This window comes from Prunus dulcis, chromosome 5, assembly GCF_902201215.1.
Source record: "Prunus dulcis chromosome 5, ALMONDv2, whole genome shotgun sequence".
Classification (NCBI taxonomy): Eukaryota; Viridiplantae; Streptophyta; class Magnoliopsida; order Rosales; family Rosaceae; genus Prunus; species Prunus dulcis.
The window spans coordinates 13,675,848-13,696,935 of NC_047654.1; the positions used below are offsets into that span (position 1 = coordinate 13,675,848).

Below are 21,088 nucleotides of genomic sequence, written 5' to 3' on the forward strand. Positions count from 1 at the left end.
CAGAGGGTATTAGATGATCACTCTCAGTTCTTGGATACTCAAATGCAGATGGAAGAAGAAATTGCACCTCAAGGGGAAGAAATGCTTGAAGAGACTCAAAGGCTTGATCACACACCTCACAAGTGGAGGAGTATTAATGACATCATGGCACAATGCAACATGTGCATTGTAGAACCTGACAGCTTTGAAGAAGCAGATTTGGATGAATCATGGAGATGTGCAATGGAGGCTGAATTGGAGATGATTGAGAAGAACAATACTTGGAAATTAGTTGACAGGCCATCTAACAAACCAGTAATAGGTGTTAAGTGGGTCTACAAGGTCAAACTGAACCTAGATGGTACTGTGCAGAAGAATAAAGCTAGGCTTGTGGCTAAAGGCTATTCACAGAAGCCTGGAATCGACTATAATGAGACATTTGCCCCTGTGGCAAGACTTGACACCATCAGAACTTTGATAGCCCTTGCAGCACAAAAGGAATGGAACCTATTTCAATTGGATGTGAAGTCTGCTTTTCTCAATGGCATTCTAAAGGAGGAAGTTTATGTTGAACAACCTCAAGGATATGTTCAAGAGAGCAAGGAAACCAAGGTGTTCAAGTTGAACAAGGCTCTATATGGACTGAAGCAAGCCCCAAGGGCCTGGTATGATGAAATAGATGCCTATTTCAACACTGCAGGTTTCAAGAAAAGCTTAAGTGAAGCTACTCTCTATATCAAAACTAGTGACACCTCAGGTATTATCATTGTCTCCCTCTATGTAGATGACATTATATATACTGGAAGCTGTCCTAAAATGCTTGAAGAATTTAAACAAGATATGATGCAACACTATGAGATGACAGACTTGGGTCTGTTGCATCATTTTCTTGGCATGGGAGTGGAACAAACTGACAAGCATATTTTCATTCATCAAAAGAAATATGCCATGAAAATTCTTGAGAAGTTTGGAATGAGAGACTGCAAGTCAGTGGCAATTCCATTAGTGGTGAATGAGAAATTGTGTAGAGAAGATGGGAGTGAAGCAGCAGATGAAAGTGAATTCAGACAGATTGTAGGAAGTCTCCTTTATCTGACTGCCACAAGACCAGATGTCATGTTTGCATCTAGCTTGCTTGCTAGGTTTATGCACAATCCCTCAAAGAAACACATGGGAACTGCTAAAAGGGTGCTGAGATACATTCAAGGCACATTGGATTTTGGAATTGAGTTTGCAAAGGGGAAGACAGCTACTCTAATTGGGTACTGTGACAGTGACTGGGCTGGGAGTGAGGATGATATGAGGAGCACCTCAGGATATGCCTTCACACTAGGTTCAGGCATGTTCTCTTGGGCTTCCATCAAGCAAAACACAGTTGCTCTATCTACAGCCGAAGCTGAGTATGTGAGTGCTGCAGAAGCAACTTCACAAGCTAAGTGGCTGAGATTTGTACTTGAAGATTTTGGTGAAGAACAAATAGAAGGGACTCAGATTCTATGTGATAACACCTCAGCAATTGCAATGGCAAGGAATCCAGTCCATCACCAAAAGACAAGACACATCAGCAGGAAATTTCATTTCATCAGAGAAGCCATTCAAACAAAAGAAATTGAACTGATCTACTGCAAAACAGAAGATCAGATAGCAGACATTTTGACTAAAGCTCTACCTAAGGATCGTTTTGTGAGGCTGAGAAGCTTGCTTGGTGTGAAATCAGCTAAAGGATTAGAAGGGAGTGTTGAAATATAATCCTGCAGCTGATTACTTAGAGCAGAAGCTATTATCTTTTTTTTTTGTTCTGTTTTGGTCAGCTTACTTAAGTGATGTAATGAGAGCCATTAGATCATAGTCTAGGTGGATTCTCTAGCTTAGATTTGCAATGACAAGTGTAAGCATCCTACTGGATGACAGCTGTAATTCTGTTAGGAGAGAATCACAATTCTCTCCTAGCAGTCACACTATGTAAGCTGCAGTCTCTGTAGAAATCAATAGAACAGTACATTTTCTATTTCTTCCTCTTTCTCTCTAACCAAAAATATACTTCTAGATTACTTCTTCCAAATCTGAAATACAGAGAAACACTCTGAATGATAACATTTTCTTCTTCTTTTGTCTTTTACTTCCTCTCTTTTTGACTTTCTTTGTAATCTAATATTAGTCTTGTCTCAGTTATCTTTCCCATTTAATTTAATCCCACGAGATAAAGCAACTGACTTTTCCCCATCTCATCAATCATGTATACTTGAGTTTGAGTTTTTCACCACACACCACCATGGTTAAAAATTCAGAAACTACCCTGATTTTGAATTTCCAAAAACTCAAAGTATTCCAAACAGACCAATTTAAGAAACTTGAAAATGTGTATATGGTGAGAAAACTTGCGTTGACACATAATATTTTGACAGTTCTTATTGTGCTATGGTAATTGGCAACAGTACTGACAGCTGAAGCCATAGACATACACACGACAGGAGGCTTAGAGCCTTAACATATATAATATGAAGACCAGTTCATGTACGTGTATGAAAATGCCCTCTCTATCCCTCAACTTGAGTGTGGAAAAGCAACAGCTTTGAGAGGATATTTTCTATGTGGGGTTAAGCCAATGGATTCTGTCATGTCTAAATCCTCCCCAGTTGCTTCACCGGGCAATGCCCAATCAAACTTGTGCACGATGTTTGCTAAGGCAATTTCATTAACAGCCATGGCAAACTGAAGTCCTGGGCAGACCCTCCTACCAGCTCCAAATGGAATCAATTGAAAGTCATTCCCTTTGTAATCTATACCACTATTCAAGAACCTTTCTGGCTTATACTCCTCTGGGTTGTCATACAGCTTGGGATCTCTTCCAATTTGCCATGCGTTGATGAAAACATGTGTGTTGGCTTTAATGTTGTAGCCATTTACTTCCACATCTCGGGTTGACATCCTGGGAAATAGTAGTGGAAGTGGTGGATGTAAGCGAAGAGTTTCCTTCGTCACTGCCTTCAAGTAGTGCATTTCAACCAAATCATCCTCTGTAATCATGTCTCTTTTGTTTCCGACTATTCTCCTGACCTCATTCTGCAATTTGTTCATGACCCTTGGATGCCTTAAAAGCTCAGTCATTGCCCACTCTAAGGCAGTATATGTGGTATCAGTGCCAGCAGCGAACATGTCCTAAAAAGAATTGATTGGATTAAGATATTTAACCTATTGCAAAATATATAAATATATATACTACTATATGTTACATCTCTTTCACACACACACACACATATATATATATATATAGAGAGAGAGAGAGAGAGAGAGAGAGAGATAGTTACCAAGATGATACCCTTTATACTAACTCTATCAATAGGAATGCCTGCCACGTTTTCTTTCTGAATTGAAAGCAAAACGTCCAAGAAATCCTTTTGGTCATCATCTCCACTCTTTGAACTACGGTTCATATGTTCTTGAACCGCTGTATCTATAACGTCATCCAACTGCTTAGCCACCTTGTCTAACTTGGCTCCCAAACCATTGATATGGCTCAACCAAGAAAGCCATGGGATATAGTCCCCAATATTAACAGTTCCCAGTAAGTCAGTGAACTCCCATAAAAGCTTCTGAAACATCCTCCCACTTTCCCCGCCTTCCCCATCACTGTACTTCCTCCCTAAAGCCACTCTACACACCACATCATTAGTAAGCCTCACAAACATTTCGCTTAAATTCAAAACAGATGATGAGGTTGATGATGATGATGAATCATTTATGTTTCTGATCATGGATTTGGTTTCCTCTTCTCTCACAGAACGAAAAGACCGAACCCTTGTGTTGCTCAAAAGATTTGACACACATATACTTCTCACCTGCCTCCAATAATCACCATATGGCGCGGTTGAGACATCTTTGTAGTTGTAGAGAAGCTTCTCAAAGATGGTGGACTTGGGTCGACCAGAAAATGCGAGGTCATGAGTTTTCAAGGTCTCCCGGGCTGCCTCAGCTGAAGAGACAACAAGCACCGGGACACTTCCAAAGTGGAGAAGCATGAGAGGGCCATGGCGTTGGGACAAGGCTTGAATTGAGCGATGAGGGTACGAGCTTAGCTGGTGAAGGTTCCCAATGATAGGGAGCTTTGGTGGAGAAGGTGGTGGTGATGACTTTTGGGTGGTGGTTTTAGTCGAAGAGTACCATGTGTATAGGAGGACGAGGAAAATGGCCAGCAGTGTGAATGCCAAAGGTTGCAAAAAGGATGAGCTTTCAGTTAGCTCTTGGAACACTTGCAAGGGATTTAGCATCTTCAGAGTTGGTGCTAAGAAAAGAATGCGTTGTATGTGTTTAAATAGAGGCAAAGAGCATCCTAGTACTATGCAGAACAGAGCCGTCCACGTGTTGTGTGTGTCAATCTCTCCACTTTATATATATTAAGTGAAAATGGCAGAATATAGTGCCGGTTTGATCACTTCTCATTAGAAAATATTATCAAATTGTTGTCGTCAATGCAAAATCTTATGCGGTTGCATCAACGTGATTAGAAAACAAAAAATAATCTTGCTCCACACAAAACAAAAAAGAAAAGAGCAAGACGTAGCTGCTATAACATAGACTTGTTCAATTTCGTATACAAAATTTTTGGCATTTTCATGTGATTTTCTTGCTCAACCAGCTCCGCCAATGTTTATTTAGAAGATAAAACATATGATCATCATGCTCATCACAGAGACAGAGAAACCCTTAAGAAAAAGAAAAGCAGAAAATGATTTGAAAACAAAAGATTACTCCCAACCCATTAAGCACGTGTAATGTTGGGTTGGGGTAGGTGCAAGCAATGAATCTTATTGCTGCTTCTATGTGACTTGCCAAATGTCCAGTAGCCTAAATTACTAATATTCCAACCATTTTGTAGTTACACTAGAATAACAGATGGATAGTTTTTGCACCAATTCTGATGAGATCTATCATAAAACCAAATTGTGGGATATGATAGTGGTGTGAGCCTTTATGGTGCGGACTTGCTTTCTGCTGTATTAATAATTGTCACAAATTAATGTGCTAATCAAAATGCTTGTCAATCTCTTCACTTTATGTACATTAAGGAAAAATTGCAGAATATAGTGCCGGTTTGATCACTTCTCATTAGAAAATATTATCAAATTGTTGTCGTCAATGCAAAATCTTATGCTGTTGCATCAACGTGATTAGAAAACAAAAAAGAATCCTAGGGAGGGGGTCATTCTGTGGAGCCGGACCAAAAAAAAAGAGCAAGACATGGCTGCTATAACATAGAAAATGGGTTGTGATGATGGTGATTTTTCTGTTTTACACTAGATGTTTACCTAGACTTGTTCAATTTAGTATACAAAAATTTTGGCATTTTCATGTGATTTTCTTGCTCCACCAGCTGCAGCCAATGTTTATTTAGAAGATAAAACATATGATCATCATGCTCATCACAGAGACAGAGAAATGAAACCCTTAAGAAGAAGACAAGTAGAAAATGAATTGAAAACAAAAGATTACTCGAAACACATTAAGCACGTGTAATGTTGGGTTGGGGTAGGTGCAATGAAGCTTGTTGCTGCTTCTATGTGACTTGCCAAATGTCCAGTAGCATTTTCGGGGAAGTAAAAACGAGTCTACATGAAAATAGAGAGGAAAACACCATTTTTCAGCGAATATGTGACAGTCAAGTGTTTTGGCTACGGTTTTTCATGCTTCGCAACGATTTTTATACCTTATGTGACGAAATAATCCCAATGTCTTTGAGACGAAAAAACCGCCGCTAACCGTCTCTAAAACCATATAAGTCAACGAATAAAAACACCGCTGCTAAAAGTCACTCTTCAAATCTTATCCACTCATGATTACGTGAACTTTACATAAAAGATGAGAAAAAAAAGCTTCCTTTCCTCTTTATACCCCACCCCATATATATTAAATTTCCTTTGTCTTAAAAATAATATTCACACATTTTACATGATAACATCATTAAAATCTCGTTCAAATGATTTAATTGGATACAACAAAATTCCCCAATCTGTCCAATAGACAAGATCGGATGGGAAAGAGATTTAGTACAAGTTTTTCATGCATCCCCTTCGTAAAGGTTCTCTACTGAAATTTCTCGCATGCTATCATTGCTCTATCCTTCTGGGAAATTCCATGGTGCAGCCATTAAGGTAAGAGCTAAAGCTGGATTTGCTTTCTGAACATCCCCTGTGCATCCAACCACCCATTATACCTGAAGTTCACAAAGACATTAGATGGAAACTGATAAACCCTTTCGTTATCACGTATAACTTCCATAATCCATCAAATGAGTGATACAATCGTAGAAAAATTTGAGACGTAAATGTGAGGCCCCTACCAAAAAAAAAACTAAGGCAAGAATACATTACCCTAAGAACAATACTGAATCCAACTATACAAGACTTAAAGACATAGTTAAGAAGTAGAAATCCTATGAGAAATATATTTTCTATTAGGAGTTGAAGTTGTATTTTGCCAAGGTTACCGAGCAATTGAGGGAAAGGCCAAAAGAAAAGGGGTGATACATACAAACTATCACCATTCAACATACCATTAGACGAGGAAATGGCACATTGCTTGCAAGAGTATCTGCCAAATGAAAGAAAAATTAAATCCGCAATTGTGCAAGAACATAATGGTCATAGTTCATATTCGTGCCAAATTACAACCAAATGGAACTAAGATTTGAATGACACACAGCAATTGAGTTAAGAGGCCAACAGTCTTCAAGACTCCTAATTGCCCGATCCCCATCATGATGAAAAATAGAGGGAAGGAGGAGGAGGGAGGGACCATAGCTAAGCTATGGAAACACTTGAGCAAGAAAATACAATGCCAGAACCAGTACTCGAAAATTGAGCTTTACCCATAAGCCATGAATATTAAATCAATACCTGACTTGCACAAAGATTAGCTTGGCCGCTTGGCCGCTTGGCTATACTTTTAAAATAAATTCGAATATTTAACAGTATAGCCGCACGGCTATACTTCTTAAATATATTTTACACGTCTAGCCGTCCGGCTTTACTTTTAAATCAATTCGAAGATTTTAATAGTATAACCGCGCGTCTGTACTCCTTAAATATATTGTACAAGTATAGCCGCGCGGCTATACCGCACATTCGAATATTTTATAAGTACAGCTGCACGGCTATACGGTTTAGTAGAGAAGATACACCACACTGCAAGCAACACCAAAACATTATGCCCACACGTAGATGTTAACTGCAACAAGTAGATGTTAAAAAGAAAACCTAAATATAGGCAAATTACCGATAACGAGTAGATGTTAACTGTTTAAACACGGTTTGGATTGCTACTTTTTTAATAAATAAATGAATTTAAAACTAAATTCCTGTACCAAAAATTGGGATAAGAGTCAAAATTCATGTACCAAAAAAGAAAAAAAAGAAACCCAAGATCATTTTTTAAGAGTCAAAATTCATGTTACAATAAGTTACATATATGTTCAACATCATGATCTCTGTGGGAGCAAATTTCCGTCCCACGAGAATATTCGTCCAAGATTCCTTTGTCTTCTCCCCCTCTCTTTCTCCCTGCAAAACAGATCGGAGTAAAAGGACCACACCCGGGGGGTGTTGGCCAAAGGCCCTCCGATGCCTAAGTTAGGTAGGGTGTTTCAAAGAAAACCAGGTGGCCGGAGCCGTGTGTGGTGGCCGGAGCCTTGTGTGAGAGAGAGAAAGAGAGGAGGTGGCTAGGGTTTTTGAGAAATAATTTTTGCAGAGTTTTAGTAGGAATTTACACGTACCTTAACTTTTGTGTGTGGCCATCCTTTTATAGTGGTCTCGGAGGCTAGGTTTTCAGAGGAATAATTCCGTAGATGGAAAGGAATTATTCCTCCCCGATTTGGAATTTATTTGATTAATTAGGGATTTGATTTATTAGGGTAAATCAAATCCCTAATTAGGGTAGGTATCAAATCAATTCCTAATTTAAATAGGTAACTCATTTAATTGGGAATTGGGGTAGGAATAAAATTAATTCTCAACTCAATTAGGTAATATTCTATTTAAATGGATAATCCCCAATTAAATTGAATAATTCCCAATTAGGTCAAATAATCCCCAAATGAAAGGAATTATTTGACCTAGGGTTTTGATTTAATTAGGTTCCCACAATCTCATTGTCAAGAAATTTTTTGTTGTTGTTCTTCTTCTAGGGATGAGTTAGTCCACAAGAGTTCATCCACTTGGGCAAAAGACAACAACAAAATAGAATTTTAAATAATATTTTGACAATTCTTATTGTGCTAACAGTGTTGGTAACAGGCTTAGAGCCTCAGACAATAATATGAAACTGCCCTCTCTATTTCTCAACTTAGAAGTGTGGAAAAGCAACAGCTTTGAGAGGATATTTTTTATGTGCGGTTAAACCAGTGGTTTCTGTCATGTCTAAGTCCTCCCCACTTGCTTCACCGGGCAATGCCCAATCGAAATTGTGCACGATGTTTGCTAAGGCAATTTCATTAACAGCCATGGCAAACTGAATTCCTGGGCAGACCCTCCTACCAGCTCCAAATGGAATCAATTCAAAGTCATTCCCTTTGTAATCTATACCATTATTCAAGAACCTTTCTGGCTCATACTCCTCTGGTTTGTCATACAGCTTGGGATCTCTTCCGATTTGCCATGCGTTGATGAAAACTTGTGTGTTGGCTTTAATGTTGTAGCCATTTACTTCCACATCTCGGGTTGACATCCTGGGAAATAGTAATGGAAGTGGTGGATGTAAGCGAAGAGTCTCCTTCGTCACTGCCTTCAAGTAGTGCATTTCAACCAAATCATCCTCTGTAATTACGTCTGTTTTGTTTCCGACTATTCCCCTTACCTCATTCTGCAATTTGTTCATTACCCTTGGATGCCTTAAAAGCTCAGTCATTGCCCACTCTAAGGCAGTATATGTGGTATCAGTGCCAGCAGCAAACATGTCCTAAAAACAATTGATTGGATTAAGATATTTAACCTTTTGCAAAATATATATGCTACTTTATGTTACACCTCTTTCACAAAAAACATACACACACACATCTATGTATATATATATATATATATATATATATATATATAGAGAGAGAGAGAGAGAGAGAGAGAGAGAGAGAGAGAGAGAGAGTTACCAAGATAATAGCCTTTACATTAACTCTATCAATAGGAATGCCAGCCAAGTTTTCTTTCTGAATTGCAAGCAAAATGTCCAAAAAATCCTTTTGGTCATCATATCCACTCCTTGAACTATGGTTCATATGCTCTTCAACCACTGTATCTATAAAGTCATCCAACTGCTTAGCCACCTTGTCTAACTTGGCTCCCAAACCATTGACATGGCTCAACCAAGAAAGCCATGGGATATAGTCCCCAATATTAACAGTTCCCAGTAAGTCAGCGAAATCCCCTAAAATCTCCTTAAACATCCTCCCACTTTCCCCGCCTTCCCCTTCACTGTACTTCCTCCCTAGAGCCACTCTACACACTACATCATTAGTAAGCCTCACAAACATCTCGCTTAGATTCAAAACAGATGATGATGATGAGTCCTTTATGTTTCTGATCATGGATTTGGTTTCCTCTTCTCTCACAGAACGAAAAGACCGAACCCTTCTGTTGCTCAAAAGATTTAAAACACATATACTTCTCACCTGCCTCCAATACTCACCATACGGAGCGGTTGCGACATCTTTGTAGTTGTAGAGAAGCTTCTCAAAGATTGTGGACTTGGGTCGATCAGAAAACGCAAGGTCATGAGTTTTCAAGATCTCCCGGGCTGCCTCAGCTGAAGAGACAACAAGCACCGGGACACTTCCAAAGTGGAGAAGCATGAGAGGGCCATGGCGTTGGGACAAGGCTTGAAGTGAGCGATGAGTGTACGATCCTATCTGGTGAAGGTTTCCAATGATAGGTAGCTTTGGCGGAGAAGGTGGTTGTGTTGATTTTTGGGTGGTGGTTTTAGTCGAAGAGTACCATGTGTATAGGAGGACAAGGAAAATGGCCAGCAGTGTGAAGGCCAATGGTTGCAAAAAGGAGGAGCTTTCATTTAGCTCTTGCAATACTTGCAAGGTATTTAGCATCTTCAGGGTTAGTGCTAAGAAAAGAATGTGTTGTGTGTGTTTTTTATAAAGGCAAAGATCATCCTACCATGCAGAACAGAACCGTCCGTGGTTCCATAAGAAAACAAAACAACAAGAGGATAGGATCATCCAATGTATTTAAAAGTTGAAACCACCGCCTCACAAATTTGTGTGTGAGCATTATGATGGTCCATTTGTAAGAGGAGAGCATGTGTCGGCCAACTTGGAGCCACATAAAAGTTTATGGACGACTTTGTTTGTTTCAATTTGTTATCTTCCTCTTTCTTCTTCTTCTTCTTCTAGGGATGAGTTATTCCACACGAATTCATCCACTTGGGCAGAAGATGTAAATAATATATTTCCTTGTATTAAACAGATTACACAAAGTCCCTATTTATATTGATAAAGAAAATCTACTTAAGGTAGGAAATAATATAGACATGAATACAATCCGATTTACAGCAGAAAAAGCTAATTGCTAGGAGGAGATTGTGAAGTTGACTTCCGTGTGTGCTAGGAAAGGAAAGCTACGTTAACACCCCCTGCAAACTAGGCGTCACAGGATGCACAAGTTTGGAAAACATATGTTGATGGCGTGGTTTGTGAAGGGCTTTGGTAAACAGGTCTGCAGGTTGGTCGACAGAAGGAACAAAGCAAACTTGATGACTTCCAAGAGCAACCTTTTTACGGACAAAGTGATAGTCCAACTCAATGTGACATGTGCGGGCATGGAAAATTGGATTGGCAGCCATGTACGTGGTGCTGAGATTGTCACAAAAGAGTTGGATCGGAAACCAAAGACACACACCCAATTCATGAAGAAAGGAACAGAGCCAAGTGGTTTCGGCACAAGCATGAGAGAGGGCACGGTATTCCGATTCTGTACTAGAGCGCGAGACTGTGGATTGTTTCTTGGAACACTATGAGATGAGGTTAGTTCCAAGAGTAATATCATATCCAGTGGTTGACCAACGAGAATTAGGGCACCCAGCCCAGTCCGCATCAGAGTAGGGGAAGAGGCGAGCTATGGCAGTTTGAGGAGTGAAGGTGAGGCCGAGATCAATAGTGCCCTTGATGTACCTTAGTATTCGTTTGAAGCAACAAGGTGAGAGGTGCAAGGGGCACTCATGAACTGAGCAACAATGTTGACAGCAAACGATATGTCAGGGCGAGTAAGAGTGAGATACTATAAACTGCCAACAAGCTCGCGATACTCGATTGGATTGGAGATTAGAGCACCATCAGAGACAGAGAGGAGAACCTAGGCAGCCAATGGGGTAGATGTGGGTTTGGAGTTGAGAAGATTGGCTTTCTGTAAAAGATCATATGCATATTTGAGTTGATTGATGTAGAGAGTGTCATCCTTATGAAAAGCCTGTAAACCCAAGAAATAGCTTAGCGAACCAAGGTCTTTGGTGTCAAAGTAGCCACCTAAAAGAGAGATGAATTGTTGGAGATGAGTGGAATCACTGCCAGTTACCACGATGTCGTTGACATATAGAAGAAGAAAGATAGTATGGGATGCCTGTTGAAAAATAAATAATGATGGGGATCGGGGTCCGGACATAGGTCACCAACAACACACACGAGCACCAAAATCTAGAGTTAGTGCAAACTCACATATATCATAGCAAATCCATGCCACAAATAAACTTTTTTTATTAATCATAATAAACTTCCCTACAACTATTACATTAGCTTATTTATAGGCTTTACAAGACTCACCAATGCTACTTGGTCCAAAAGTAAGTTAATTAATTATAAAATCACACATAAATAATAAAAGATATCCTAAAACTACCTAAATAAGAAAATAACAATATCTCAAAAAATAACAAATTAAAGGGTAATATCTGTCCTGATCCATCCCCATGCTCCTGCATCAATCAAGGACTTCTTTTACAATTCTTGTTCCAAGTTATGGTCCACCATTTCTCACCATATACTTGCTGTCAATTTTGTATCAACAAGAGATCCCTCTCTCCTTTTCCCACTCAAAACTGTAAGTGATTTCTTTTATTCTTTCTTTTACATGTTCTCATCATGGACATATATAGATTTGAGAGGATATTTCCTATGCATGGTTCAACCAATAGCTTCAGTCAAATTCCCAAAACACAAAAAATTTCCCAAGAAACCAGTTTAAGACATTTGCATTCACACTCACAACAACAGATTTGAGAGGATATTTCCTATGCATGGTTAAACCAGTAGCTTCAGTCACGTCCAAATCCTTGTTGGTTGCTCCACCAGGCAATTTCCAATCAAACTTATGTACTATATTTGCTAAAGCAATCTCAGTAACAGCTGTGGCAAATTGAACTTACACAAGAATATGGAACTCGCACGGATCTTTATTTTTGTTTGGATGAACAAACGCTAAAGGAACACTTTAGATACTCTTAAGCAGAACTCGAAATTCATGATCTTATGTGTTTCACACATCCAACCTTCTAAAATGAATATAGAAAGAAAATAGTTTTCTTTCTGAATTGCAAGCAAAACGTCCAAAAAATCCTTTTGGTCATCATCTCCACTCCTTGAACTATGGTTCATATGCTCCTGTACCGCTGTATCTATAAAGTCATCCAACTGCTTAGCCACCTTGTCTAACTGCCTCAGCTGAAGAGACAACAAGCACCGGGACACTTGAAAAGTGGAGAAGCATGAGAGGGCCATGGCACTGGGACAAGGCTTGAATTGAACGATGAGGGTACGAGCCTAGCTGGTGAAGGTTCCCAATGATAGGGAGCTTTGGTGGAGAAGGTGGTGGGGATGACTTTTGGGTGGTGGTTTTAGTCGAAGAGTACCATGTGTATAGGAGGACGAGGAAAATGACCAGCAGTGTGAAGGCCAAAGGTTGCAAAAAGGAGTAGCTTTCATTTAGCTCTTGCAATACTTGCAAGGGATTTAGCATCTTCAGAGTTGGTGCTAAGAATGTGTTGTGTGTGTTTAAACAAAGGCAAAGAAAACTGTTGAAAAATAATGCACATTTGGTGGAGATTTGTATAAGCTAGCAGAATTTTCTAGGATAATTTAGAATGCAAAGTCGGTAGATGTATTCCCTAAATGCGAGTCACTAACTTAATCGAAGCTAGTAGAAAGTTCTAGTTGAAGCTACAATATGTGGCTGGAATTACTGTAGGTTTACTAGAATAACCGACTTTACTAGATGGTTGTTCCCTCCATAAATAGGCATTAAGCTCTCTGTTTGTCATAAAGCTAGTGATAAAGGCCAATAGCTACAACTAACAGGCCAAATACCTAAGCCTTGTATCCATCCCATTGTTGAATAAATAAAATCACTTTATTGTTCCTTCTAAAAACCCAATAGTAGTATCAGAACGCCACTCACACACTTTCTTTTTCTGTTGGTCGAACACACTTTCTAGAACCAACAAAAACAAAACCATGTATTTAAAAGTTCAAACCACCCCCTCACAAATTTGAGCTGCATACAAGTTTATGAGCAAGTTATTTTGTTTCAATTCTTCTTCTTCTAGGGTTGAGTTAGTCCACACGACACGAGTACAACAAAAAGTACACATATGCTCATCAACTAGAGAATCAGGAAACTGGGACCAACCCTTGAAACTAGGGAGAGGGACTCTCTCTCTCTCTCTCTCTCTCTCTCTCTCTCTCTCTCACACAGAATGCTTGTCAATCTCTTCACTCTTCAAATCTTATCCCCTCCTGATGATGTGAACTTTACATAAAAGACGAGAAAAAATGCTTCATTTCCTCTCTCTCTCCTATTGAGGGATCCCTCAAATATCTGAGGGACAACCTTTAGGGTACCCTCGTGTGTTATCATTGCTCAATCCTTCTGGGAAATTCCGTAGTGCAGCCATTAAGGTAAGAGCTAAAGCTGGATTTGCTACCTGAACATCCCCTGTGCATCCAACCACCCATTGTACCTGAAGTTCACAAAAACATTAGATGGAAACTGATAAACCTTTTTGCTATCATGTCTAACTTCCATAATCCATCCCATGAGTGATACAATAGTAGAAAAATTTGAGACGTAAATCTGAGGCCCTACAAAAAACCTAAGGCAAGAATATATTACCCTACAAAAAAATACTGAAACCAATTATACAAGATTTAAAGACATAGTATAGGCAAGGTACATATCACCACTAGCCAATCCTCCTAGTATGGGTGTCCCCCAAACAGAACAACCAATATGGAAATTTGGATTGCATACCTATTTTTGCTTCCCATACTCTATTTAATCTTTCAACCCTTCATAGAACATAACCTGCAAGTGCAGATGAAATCATAATTAGAAACAAAACTAATACACTAAAAATAAGAACCAGATTAAGGAGAGAGAAACAGAATAATGACCAAAACAGGGTACTTCTGAATTTTCCTTTTTGGGACAAAATATGGCAATAAACAAGTGTGGGGAGTGCATGTTAGGAAGTAGAAATCCTATTAGAATATATATTTTCTATTAGGAGTTGAAGTCGTATTTTTGCCAGGGTCACCGAGCAGTTGTGGGAAAGGCCAAAAGAAAAGGGGTGATACATACAAACTAAGCTACGGAAACACTTGAGCAAGAAAATAAAATGCCAGATCCAGTATTTGAAAATTGAGCTTTACCCATTAGCCATGAATGTTAAATCAATACCTGACTTGCACAAAGACTAGTTGGCTCTGAATATATGTCTTTACAGGTCCCCAAATGCCCTAGAAGTAGTCTCCGCAGAAACTCCCTCCAAACTACATTGACAGTGACAGATTAAAGAATTAATTGCAAGCTTCCCTAAACTCCCCACAGTAACTCCCACCAAACTAGATTGTAGAAATAGTTCACAATTCTACTATGCCAAAAACCTTGAATTCTCTTCTTTTTCTACTTGAAATTGAAAAATAAAATAAAAACAACTATGTTTTCAATTGCTTCAAATTCCAACAATGGTGGCATTTGGGGAGGAGATTAGAATTTTAGTCTGTCATTTTTCTCGCTATTTCTATGCAATAAGATTCGTCTAATCCAAAATCATACAAGTGGGAAAATAGCGAATTGGAAGCTTACCAAACAAGTGCTTTGAGTTGTATGCCTAAAGCATGTCTTCTTCCGCTCGAACTCGAGGTGGTCTGTATCGCCATTGAAAATTGAAATAGCTCTCTTTCTCTCTGGTTAGGGTTTTTGTTTTTCATTTTTTTCTGTCAAAAAGGGCGGATTTTGGCTTAACACGATTTCCAAATTTTTTTCGTCAAGATGAAAATTTGCTAGTTCTATTTTTTTGGACAAAAATATTTTCGAATATTTTATCAGTATAGCCGACCGGCTATACCTTAAATTAAATTCGTATATTTTAAACGTACTATTTAGAAGATTTTACAAGTAAAGCCGCGCGGCTATACTCCTTATTATATTTTACAGCACCCTTAAATATATTTTACAAGTATAGCCACACGGCAATACTGTATAGCTATAATTATTCGAATATTTTACACGTATACCCGCACGGCTATACTGTTTAGTAGAGATGATACACCACACTGCAAGCAACACCAAAACAATTAAAAAGAAAACATAAATATAGGCAAATTACCGATAACGAGTAGATGTCAACTGTTTAAACCTGGTTTGAATTGCTACTTTAAAAACTAATGTAAGACTTTTTTTTTTTTTTTTTTTGGGAGATATAAAATTGGGAAAAGAGTCAAAATTCATGTACCGAAAAAGAAAAAAAAGAAACCCAAGATCATTTTTTAAGAGTCAAAATTCATGTTACAATAAGTTACATATATGTTCAACATCATGATCTCATTGTCAAGAAATTTGTTCTTCTTCTTCTTCTAGGGATGAGTTAGTCCACAAGAGTTCATCCACTTGGGCAGAAGACAAGAACAAAATAGAATATTACATAATATTTTGACAATTTTTATTGTGCTAACAGTGTTGGTAACAGGCTTAGAGCCTTAGACAATAATATGAAACTGCCCTCTATTTCTCAACTTAGAATTGTGGAAAAGCAACAGCTTTGAGAGGATATTTTTTATGTGCGGTTAAACCAGTGGTTTCTGTCATGTCTAAATCCTCCCCACTTGCTTCACCGGGCAATGCCCAATCGAACTTGTGCACGATGTTTGCTAAGGCAATTTCATTAACAGCCATGGCAAACTGAATTCCTGGGCATGCCCTCCTACCAGCTCCAAATGGAATCAATTCGAAGTCATTCCCTTTGTAATCTATACCATTATTCAAGAACCTTTCTGGCTCATACTCCTCTGGTTTGTCATACAGCTTGGGATCTCTTCCGATTTGCCATGCGCTGATGAAAACTTGTGTGTTGGCTTTAATGATGTAGCCATTTACTTCTACATCTCGGGTTGACATCCTGGGAAATAGTAATGGAAGTGGTGGATGTAAGCGAAGAGTCTCCTTCGTCACTGCCTTCAAGTAGTGCATTTCAACCAAATCATCCTCTGTAATTACGTCTGTTTTGTTTCCGACTATTCCCCTTACCTCATTCTGCAATTTGTTCATGACCCTTGGATGCCTTAAAAGCTCAGTCATTGCCCACTCTAAGGCAGTATATGTGGTATCAGTGCCAGCAGCAAACATGTCCTAAAAACAATTGATTGGATTAAGATATTTAACCTTTTGCAAAATATATATTCTACTATATGTTACACCTCTGTCACAGAAAACATACACACATGAACACGCATATATATATATATATATATAGAGAGAGAGAGAGAGAGAGAGAGAGAGAGAGAGAGAGAGAGAGTTACCAAGATGATAGCCTTTACACTAACTCTATCAATAGGAATGCCAGCCAAGTTTTCTTTCTGAATTGCAAGCAAAATGTCCAAAAAATCCTTTTGGTCATCATATCCACTCCTTGAACTATGGTTCATATGCTCTTCAACCACTGTATCTATAAAGTCATCCAACTGCTTAGCCACCTTGTCTAACTTGGCTCCCAAACCATTGACATGGCTCAACCAAGAAAGCCATGGGATATAGTCCCCAATATTAACAGTTCCCAGTAAGTCAGCGAAATCCCCTAAAATCTCCTTAAACATCCTCCCACTTTCCCCGCCTTCCCCTTCACTGTACTTCCTCCCTAGAGCCACTCTACACACTACATCATTAGTAAGCCTCACAAACATCTCGCTTAGATTCAAAACAGATGATGATGATGAGTCCTTTATGTTTCTGATCATGGATTTGGTTTCCTCTTCTCTCACAGAACGAAAAGACCGAACCCTTCTGTTGCTCAAAAGATTTAAAACACATATACTTCTCACCTGCCTCCAATACTCACCATACGGAGCGGTTGCGACATCTTTGTAGTTGTAGAGAAGCTTCTCAAAGATTGTGGACTTGGGTCGATCAGAAAACGCAAGGTCATGAGTTTTCAAGATCTCCCGGGCTGCCTCAGCTGAAGAGACAACAAGCACCGGGACACTTCCAAAGTGGAGAAGCATGAGAGGGCCATGGCGTTGGGACAAGGCTTGAAGTGATCGATGAGGGTACGAGCCTATCTGGTGAAGGTTTCCAATGATAGGTAGCTTTGGTGGAGAAGGTGGTTGTGTTGATTTTTGGGTGGTGGTTTTAGTCGAAGAGTACCATGTGTATAGGAGGACAAGGAAAATGGCCAGCAGTGTGAATGCCAAAGGTTGCAAAAAGGAGGAGCTTTCATTTCGCTCTTGCAATAATTGCAAGGGATTTAGCATCTTCAGAGTTGGTACTAGAAACGAATGTGTTGTGTGTGTTTAAATAAAGGCAAAGATCATAAGAAAATAAAACAACATATAGGATAGGACTATCCAATGTATTTAAAAGTTGAAACCACCGCCTCACAAATCTGTGTGCCAACTTGAGCCGCATAAAAGTTTACGGACGAGTACATTTCTGGTATAATGTTAATCATAGCCACAGATACAGATGTTTCTAACTTCTTTTGAGCCCTTTCTTTCTCATGTTTTAATTTTTTTATATCTATTGACATTAGGGAGAGAGGGTTCCCTGTATGACCTTTCCTCTCTCTCTCTCTGAACACTTGTCAATTCCCTGTATGACCTTTCCTCTCTCTCTGAACACTTGTCAATCTCCTCACTATATGTTAAGTGAGAATGGCAGAATATAATGCCGGTTGATCACTTCTCATTAGTAAACATTATCAGATTAGTAAACATAGAAAATTTCAGGGATGAGTTAGTCATTTGCAAGAGGAGAGCCACATAAAAGTTTATGGACGAGTTAGTTTGTTTCAATTTGTTATCTTCGTTATCTTCTTCTTCTTCTTCTTCTAGGGATGAGTTAGTCCACACGAATTCATCCACTTGGGCAGAAGACAACAAAAAAATTTAGATGATTTTGGAAAGCATAGAGTGTTTGACTTTTGACTTAAAAGAGTTCCGTGCCTCATTTAAGTTTCTATCTTGTGCATAGGAAAATTCAAGGTAGAAATTTGTTTTCGTGTGGATCCAAAAGACTTTAAAATCAAAATCCAATCTAACATCCAAGTTTAACGGAAAATACATCTTATCTAAGGGCGACAGTCTAAATTCCTATCATTTAATTTATTTTTTTATCAAGGAACAATATAAAGAATCATTTTATATAGGCTAAGCATGACTCAGCATTTCATGATCTTATGCTTCCTTTGGGCTTCTGTTATGAAACTTTGAGGTGACACTGCAGAAAGGCCTTCACAATCATAAAATGGGAAAGCAGGAATTCTCAGAAAACCTTGGCGCTGCCATAGCTACAAGAGGAGCTTTTCTGTGGATGACAAGGCCAGTACATTCTGTCATGCTTATATCCTCAGCTCTTGCTCCACCGGGCAATGTCCAGTCAAACTTGTGCACAAGATTTGCTAATACAATCTCATTAGTGATCATGGCAAACAAGGATCCTGGACAGCCCCTTCTTCCAGCTCCAAATGGGATTAATTGGAAGTCATGCCCTTTGAAATCTACAGAAGAGTTCAAAAACCTCTCTGGTTTAAACTCCTCTGGTTCATCCCACATTGAGGGGTCTCTTCCAATTGTCCAAGCATTGATCAGGACCATGGTTCTTGCTGCTATGTCATAGCCCTTTATTTTAGCCTCTTGAGTTGATTCGCGAGGAACCAGTAACGGTATTGGAGGATACAATCGAAGTGTTTCTTTGATCACTGCTTTTAAGTAAGGAAATTTATCTAAATCGCCCTCGGTTATGTCTGCTTTGCCATTAGCAATTCCCATCATCTCATCTTGCAGTTTTTTCAAGACTCTCGGATGCCTTAAGAGTTCGGTCATTGCCCACTCTAGAACTGTGTAGCTAGTATCAGTTCCACCACCAAAAATATCCTGCATAAACCAAGAAAGATCTTAGTTCACCCCCGAAATCAATTAGCAATGGATGGAGATATAAGATTTTATATATTCTGATGTAGGTATCTTAGGCACATAAAGCTATTGAGCTTTCTTGCTTTAGTTGTGGAGACAGAGAAGAGACTTACCAAAATGATACCTTTGATGCTATCCCTATCAATGGAAGAGCCAGCCTTGTTTTGCTTTTGAATTTCAAGCAGAACATGCACAAGATCCTTCCCATCTTCACTTTCAACACTCATATTATTATCACCACAGCTCTCTCCTTTCATGTTAAGAGTACACATATGCTCATCAACTACACAATCCAGAAACTCATCAAACTCCTTAGCAACTTTCTCCACTCTTGCATCTAAACCATTAATTTGACTAACCCAACCAAGCCATGGAATAAAATCCCCTACATAAAAACCACCCAACAAGATCATAAACTCCCCAAGCAACTTCTTAAATTTCCTTGCACCTTCATCTCCACCATACTTTTTCCCAAAAGCCACCCTACAAATCACATCATTAGTTAGTGAAGCAAACAACTCACTCAACTTCACAGGCAATGACAACAGAGAAGACTGTTTCACTTTCTCAGTCAGCAAGGCTAGTTCTTCTTCTCTTACTGCTCGAAAAGACTGAACCCTTTTGTTACTTAAAAGTTGGAGTACGCAGATGCTTCTCATTTGCCTCCAATACTCACCATAAGGAGCTGACGACACACTCTTAGCTTCATACAAAAGTTTATCTGCAATGGTTGATCTGGGTCTGTTAGAGAAGATGATATCATTTGTTTTCATGATCTCACGAGCAGCATCTGCAGAAGAAACTACGAGCACTGGTTGCATACCAAAACGAAGCACCATGAGTTCACCATAGTGCTGAGCTAGTCGTTGTAGGGATCGGTGAGGGTAAGTGCCTAGTTGGTGGAGGTTTCCAAGTATTGGTAGACTTGGTGGTGAAGGAGGCAGGTTTTTGTGTTTTGGTGTATCTGTAAGCCTTTTGATGAGGAAGATTGTGAAGATGAGGAAGGGAAGGGCAATTACAAATAGGTGCAACATAGCTACTGGTTCCTCAATACCTAAGAACTCAATGTCAAATGTTGATCATAGCCACATATATAGATGTTTCTTAACTTCTTTTGAGACCTTTCTTTCTCTTATGTTTTATTTTTTTATATCCATTGACAGTGAGGAGAGAGGGTTCCCAGTATGACCTTTCCTCTCTCTCTGAATACTAGTCAATCTCGTCGCTATATATTAAGTGAGAATGGCATAATATAATATGCGGTTACATCAATATATTAAGTGATACCATTAATGCCGGTGTGATCACTTCTCATTAGTAAACATTATCAGATTAGTATTAGTCAATACACAATCTTATGTGACAGGACCCGACCCAATTTTCGTTTTAAAATTCGAGCCAAGTCCTGTGCGTGTCCAACACCTGGCCAATGTCGGGCACAAAAGGCCTTCTTACCCTTCTCATTTCAAAATTCTTTTAAAATTTCCCTTAGACTTCTGCCGAAAATTTGGCAGAGTCTCCCCTGTATTTTGACCAAACCCAAATTTTTCCACATGTCCAACAATCAAATAAATCTACACCAACTGTCAGAATAGAATAACTAAGTATTCACCAGCTCCAGTTTTCCACTAAAACTAGATATCATAGCATTTTCTATAGTTTATC

The 21,088-nt window shown here is 39.0% G+C and overlaps 4 protein-coding genes and 1 long non-coding RNA gene across 5 annotated transcripts; all 5 read right to left on the reverse strand.

Annotated features, from left to right (window-relative positions):
* Positions 1 to 2,276: 2,276 nt before the first annotated feature.
* On the reverse strand, positions 2,277 to 4,247 carry LOC117628351 (cytochrome P450 71A24-like). The gene is made up of 2 exons (XM_034360775.1): positions 3,288 to 4,247; positions 2,277 to 3,138 (listed from the first exon to the last, which is right to left on the reverse strand). Exons 1-2 carry the CDS (start codon positions 4,245 to 4,247, stop codon positions 2,524 to 2,526), a joined length of 1,575 nt encoding a protein of 524 aa, XP_034216666.1. The 3' UTR covers positions 2,277 to 2,523.
* Positions 4,248 to 8,139: 3,892 nt separating this feature from the next.
* On the reverse strand, positions 8,140 to 10,061 carry LOC117629365 (cytochrome P450 71A26-like). The gene is made up of 2 exons (XM_034361923.1): positions 9,113 to 10,061; positions 8,140 to 8,928 (listed from the first exon to the last, which is right to left on the reverse strand). Exons 1-2 carry the CDS (start codon positions 10,058 to 10,060, stop codon positions 8,317 to 8,319), a joined length of 1,560 nt encoding a protein of 519 aa, XP_034217814.1. The 5' UTR covers position 10,061; the 3' UTR covers positions 8,140 to 8,316.
* Positions 10,062 to 13,532: 3,471 nt separating this feature from the next.
* On the reverse strand, positions 13,533 to 15,268 carry LOC117629366. Its single transcript, XR_004586072.1, has 4 exons — positions 15,105 to 15,268; positions 14,697 to 14,788; positions 14,268 to 14,321; positions 13,533 to 13,977 (listed from the first exon to the last, which is right to left on the reverse strand). It is a non-coding gene; the product is annotated as an uncharacterized LOC117629366 (long non-coding RNA).
* A 512-nt stretch (positions 15,269 to 15,780) lies between these two features.
* LOC117629334 (cytochrome P450 71A26-like) lies at positions 15,781 to 17,819 on the reverse strand. Its single transcript, XM_034361887.1, has 2 exons — positions 16,817 to 17,819; positions 15,781 to 16,646 (listed from the first exon to the last, which is right to left on the reverse strand). The coding sequence occupies exons 1-2, from the start codon at positions 17,762 to 17,764 to the stop codon at positions 16,035 to 16,037; spliced, it is 1,560 nt and encodes a 519-aa protein (XP_034217778.1). The 5' UTR covers positions 17,765 to 17,819; the 3' UTR covers positions 15,781 to 16,034.
* Positions 17,820 to 18,506: 687 nt separating this feature from the next.
* Positions 18,507 to 20,495, reverse strand: LOC117628040 (cytochrome P450 71A26-like). The gene is made up of 2 exons (XM_034360398.1): positions 19,537 to 20,495; positions 18,507 to 19,384 (listed from the first exon to the last, which is right to left on the reverse strand). Exons 1-2 carry the CDS (start codon positions 20,455 to 20,457, stop codon positions 18,749 to 18,751), a joined length of 1,557 nt encoding a protein of 518 aa, XP_034216289.1. The 5' UTR covers positions 20,458 to 20,495; the 3' UTR covers positions 18,507 to 18,748.
* Between the last annotated feature and the right edge of the window lie 593 nt (positions 20,496 to 21,088).

Coding starts and splice junctions, on each gene's coding strand:
- LOC117628351 (XM_034360775.1), bottom strand. CDS start 4,247: ATGCTAAATCCCTTGCAAGTGTTCCAAGAGCTAACTGAAAGCTCATCC. Junction 3,139..3,287: donor GTATAAAGGGTATCATCTTG/GTAACTATCTCT, acceptor AATTCTTTTTAG/GACATGTTCGCTGCTGGCAC.
- LOC117629334 (XM_034361887.1), bottom strand. CDS start 17,764: ATGCTAAATCCCTTGCAATTATTGCAAGAGCGAAATGAAAGCTCCTCC. Junction 16,647..16,816: donor GTGTAAAGGCTATCATCTTG/GTAACTCTCTCT, acceptor AATTGTTTTTAG/GACATGTTTGCTGCTGGCAC.
- LOC117629365 (XM_034361923.1), bottom strand. CDS start 10,060: ATGCTAAATACCTTGCAAGTATTGCAAGAGCTAAATGAAAGCTCCTCC. Junction 8,929..9,112: donor ATGTAAAGGCTATTATCTTG/GTAACTCTCTCT, acceptor AATTGTTTTTAG/GACATGTTTGCTGCTGGCAC.
- LOC117628040 (XM_034360398.1), bottom strand. CDS start 20,457: ATGTTGCACCTATTTGTAATTGCCCTTCCCTTCCTCATCTTCACAATC. Junction 19,385..19,536: donor GCATCAAAGGTATCATTTTG/GTAAGTCTCTTC, acceptor TGGTTTATGCAG/GATATTTTTGGTGGTGGAAC.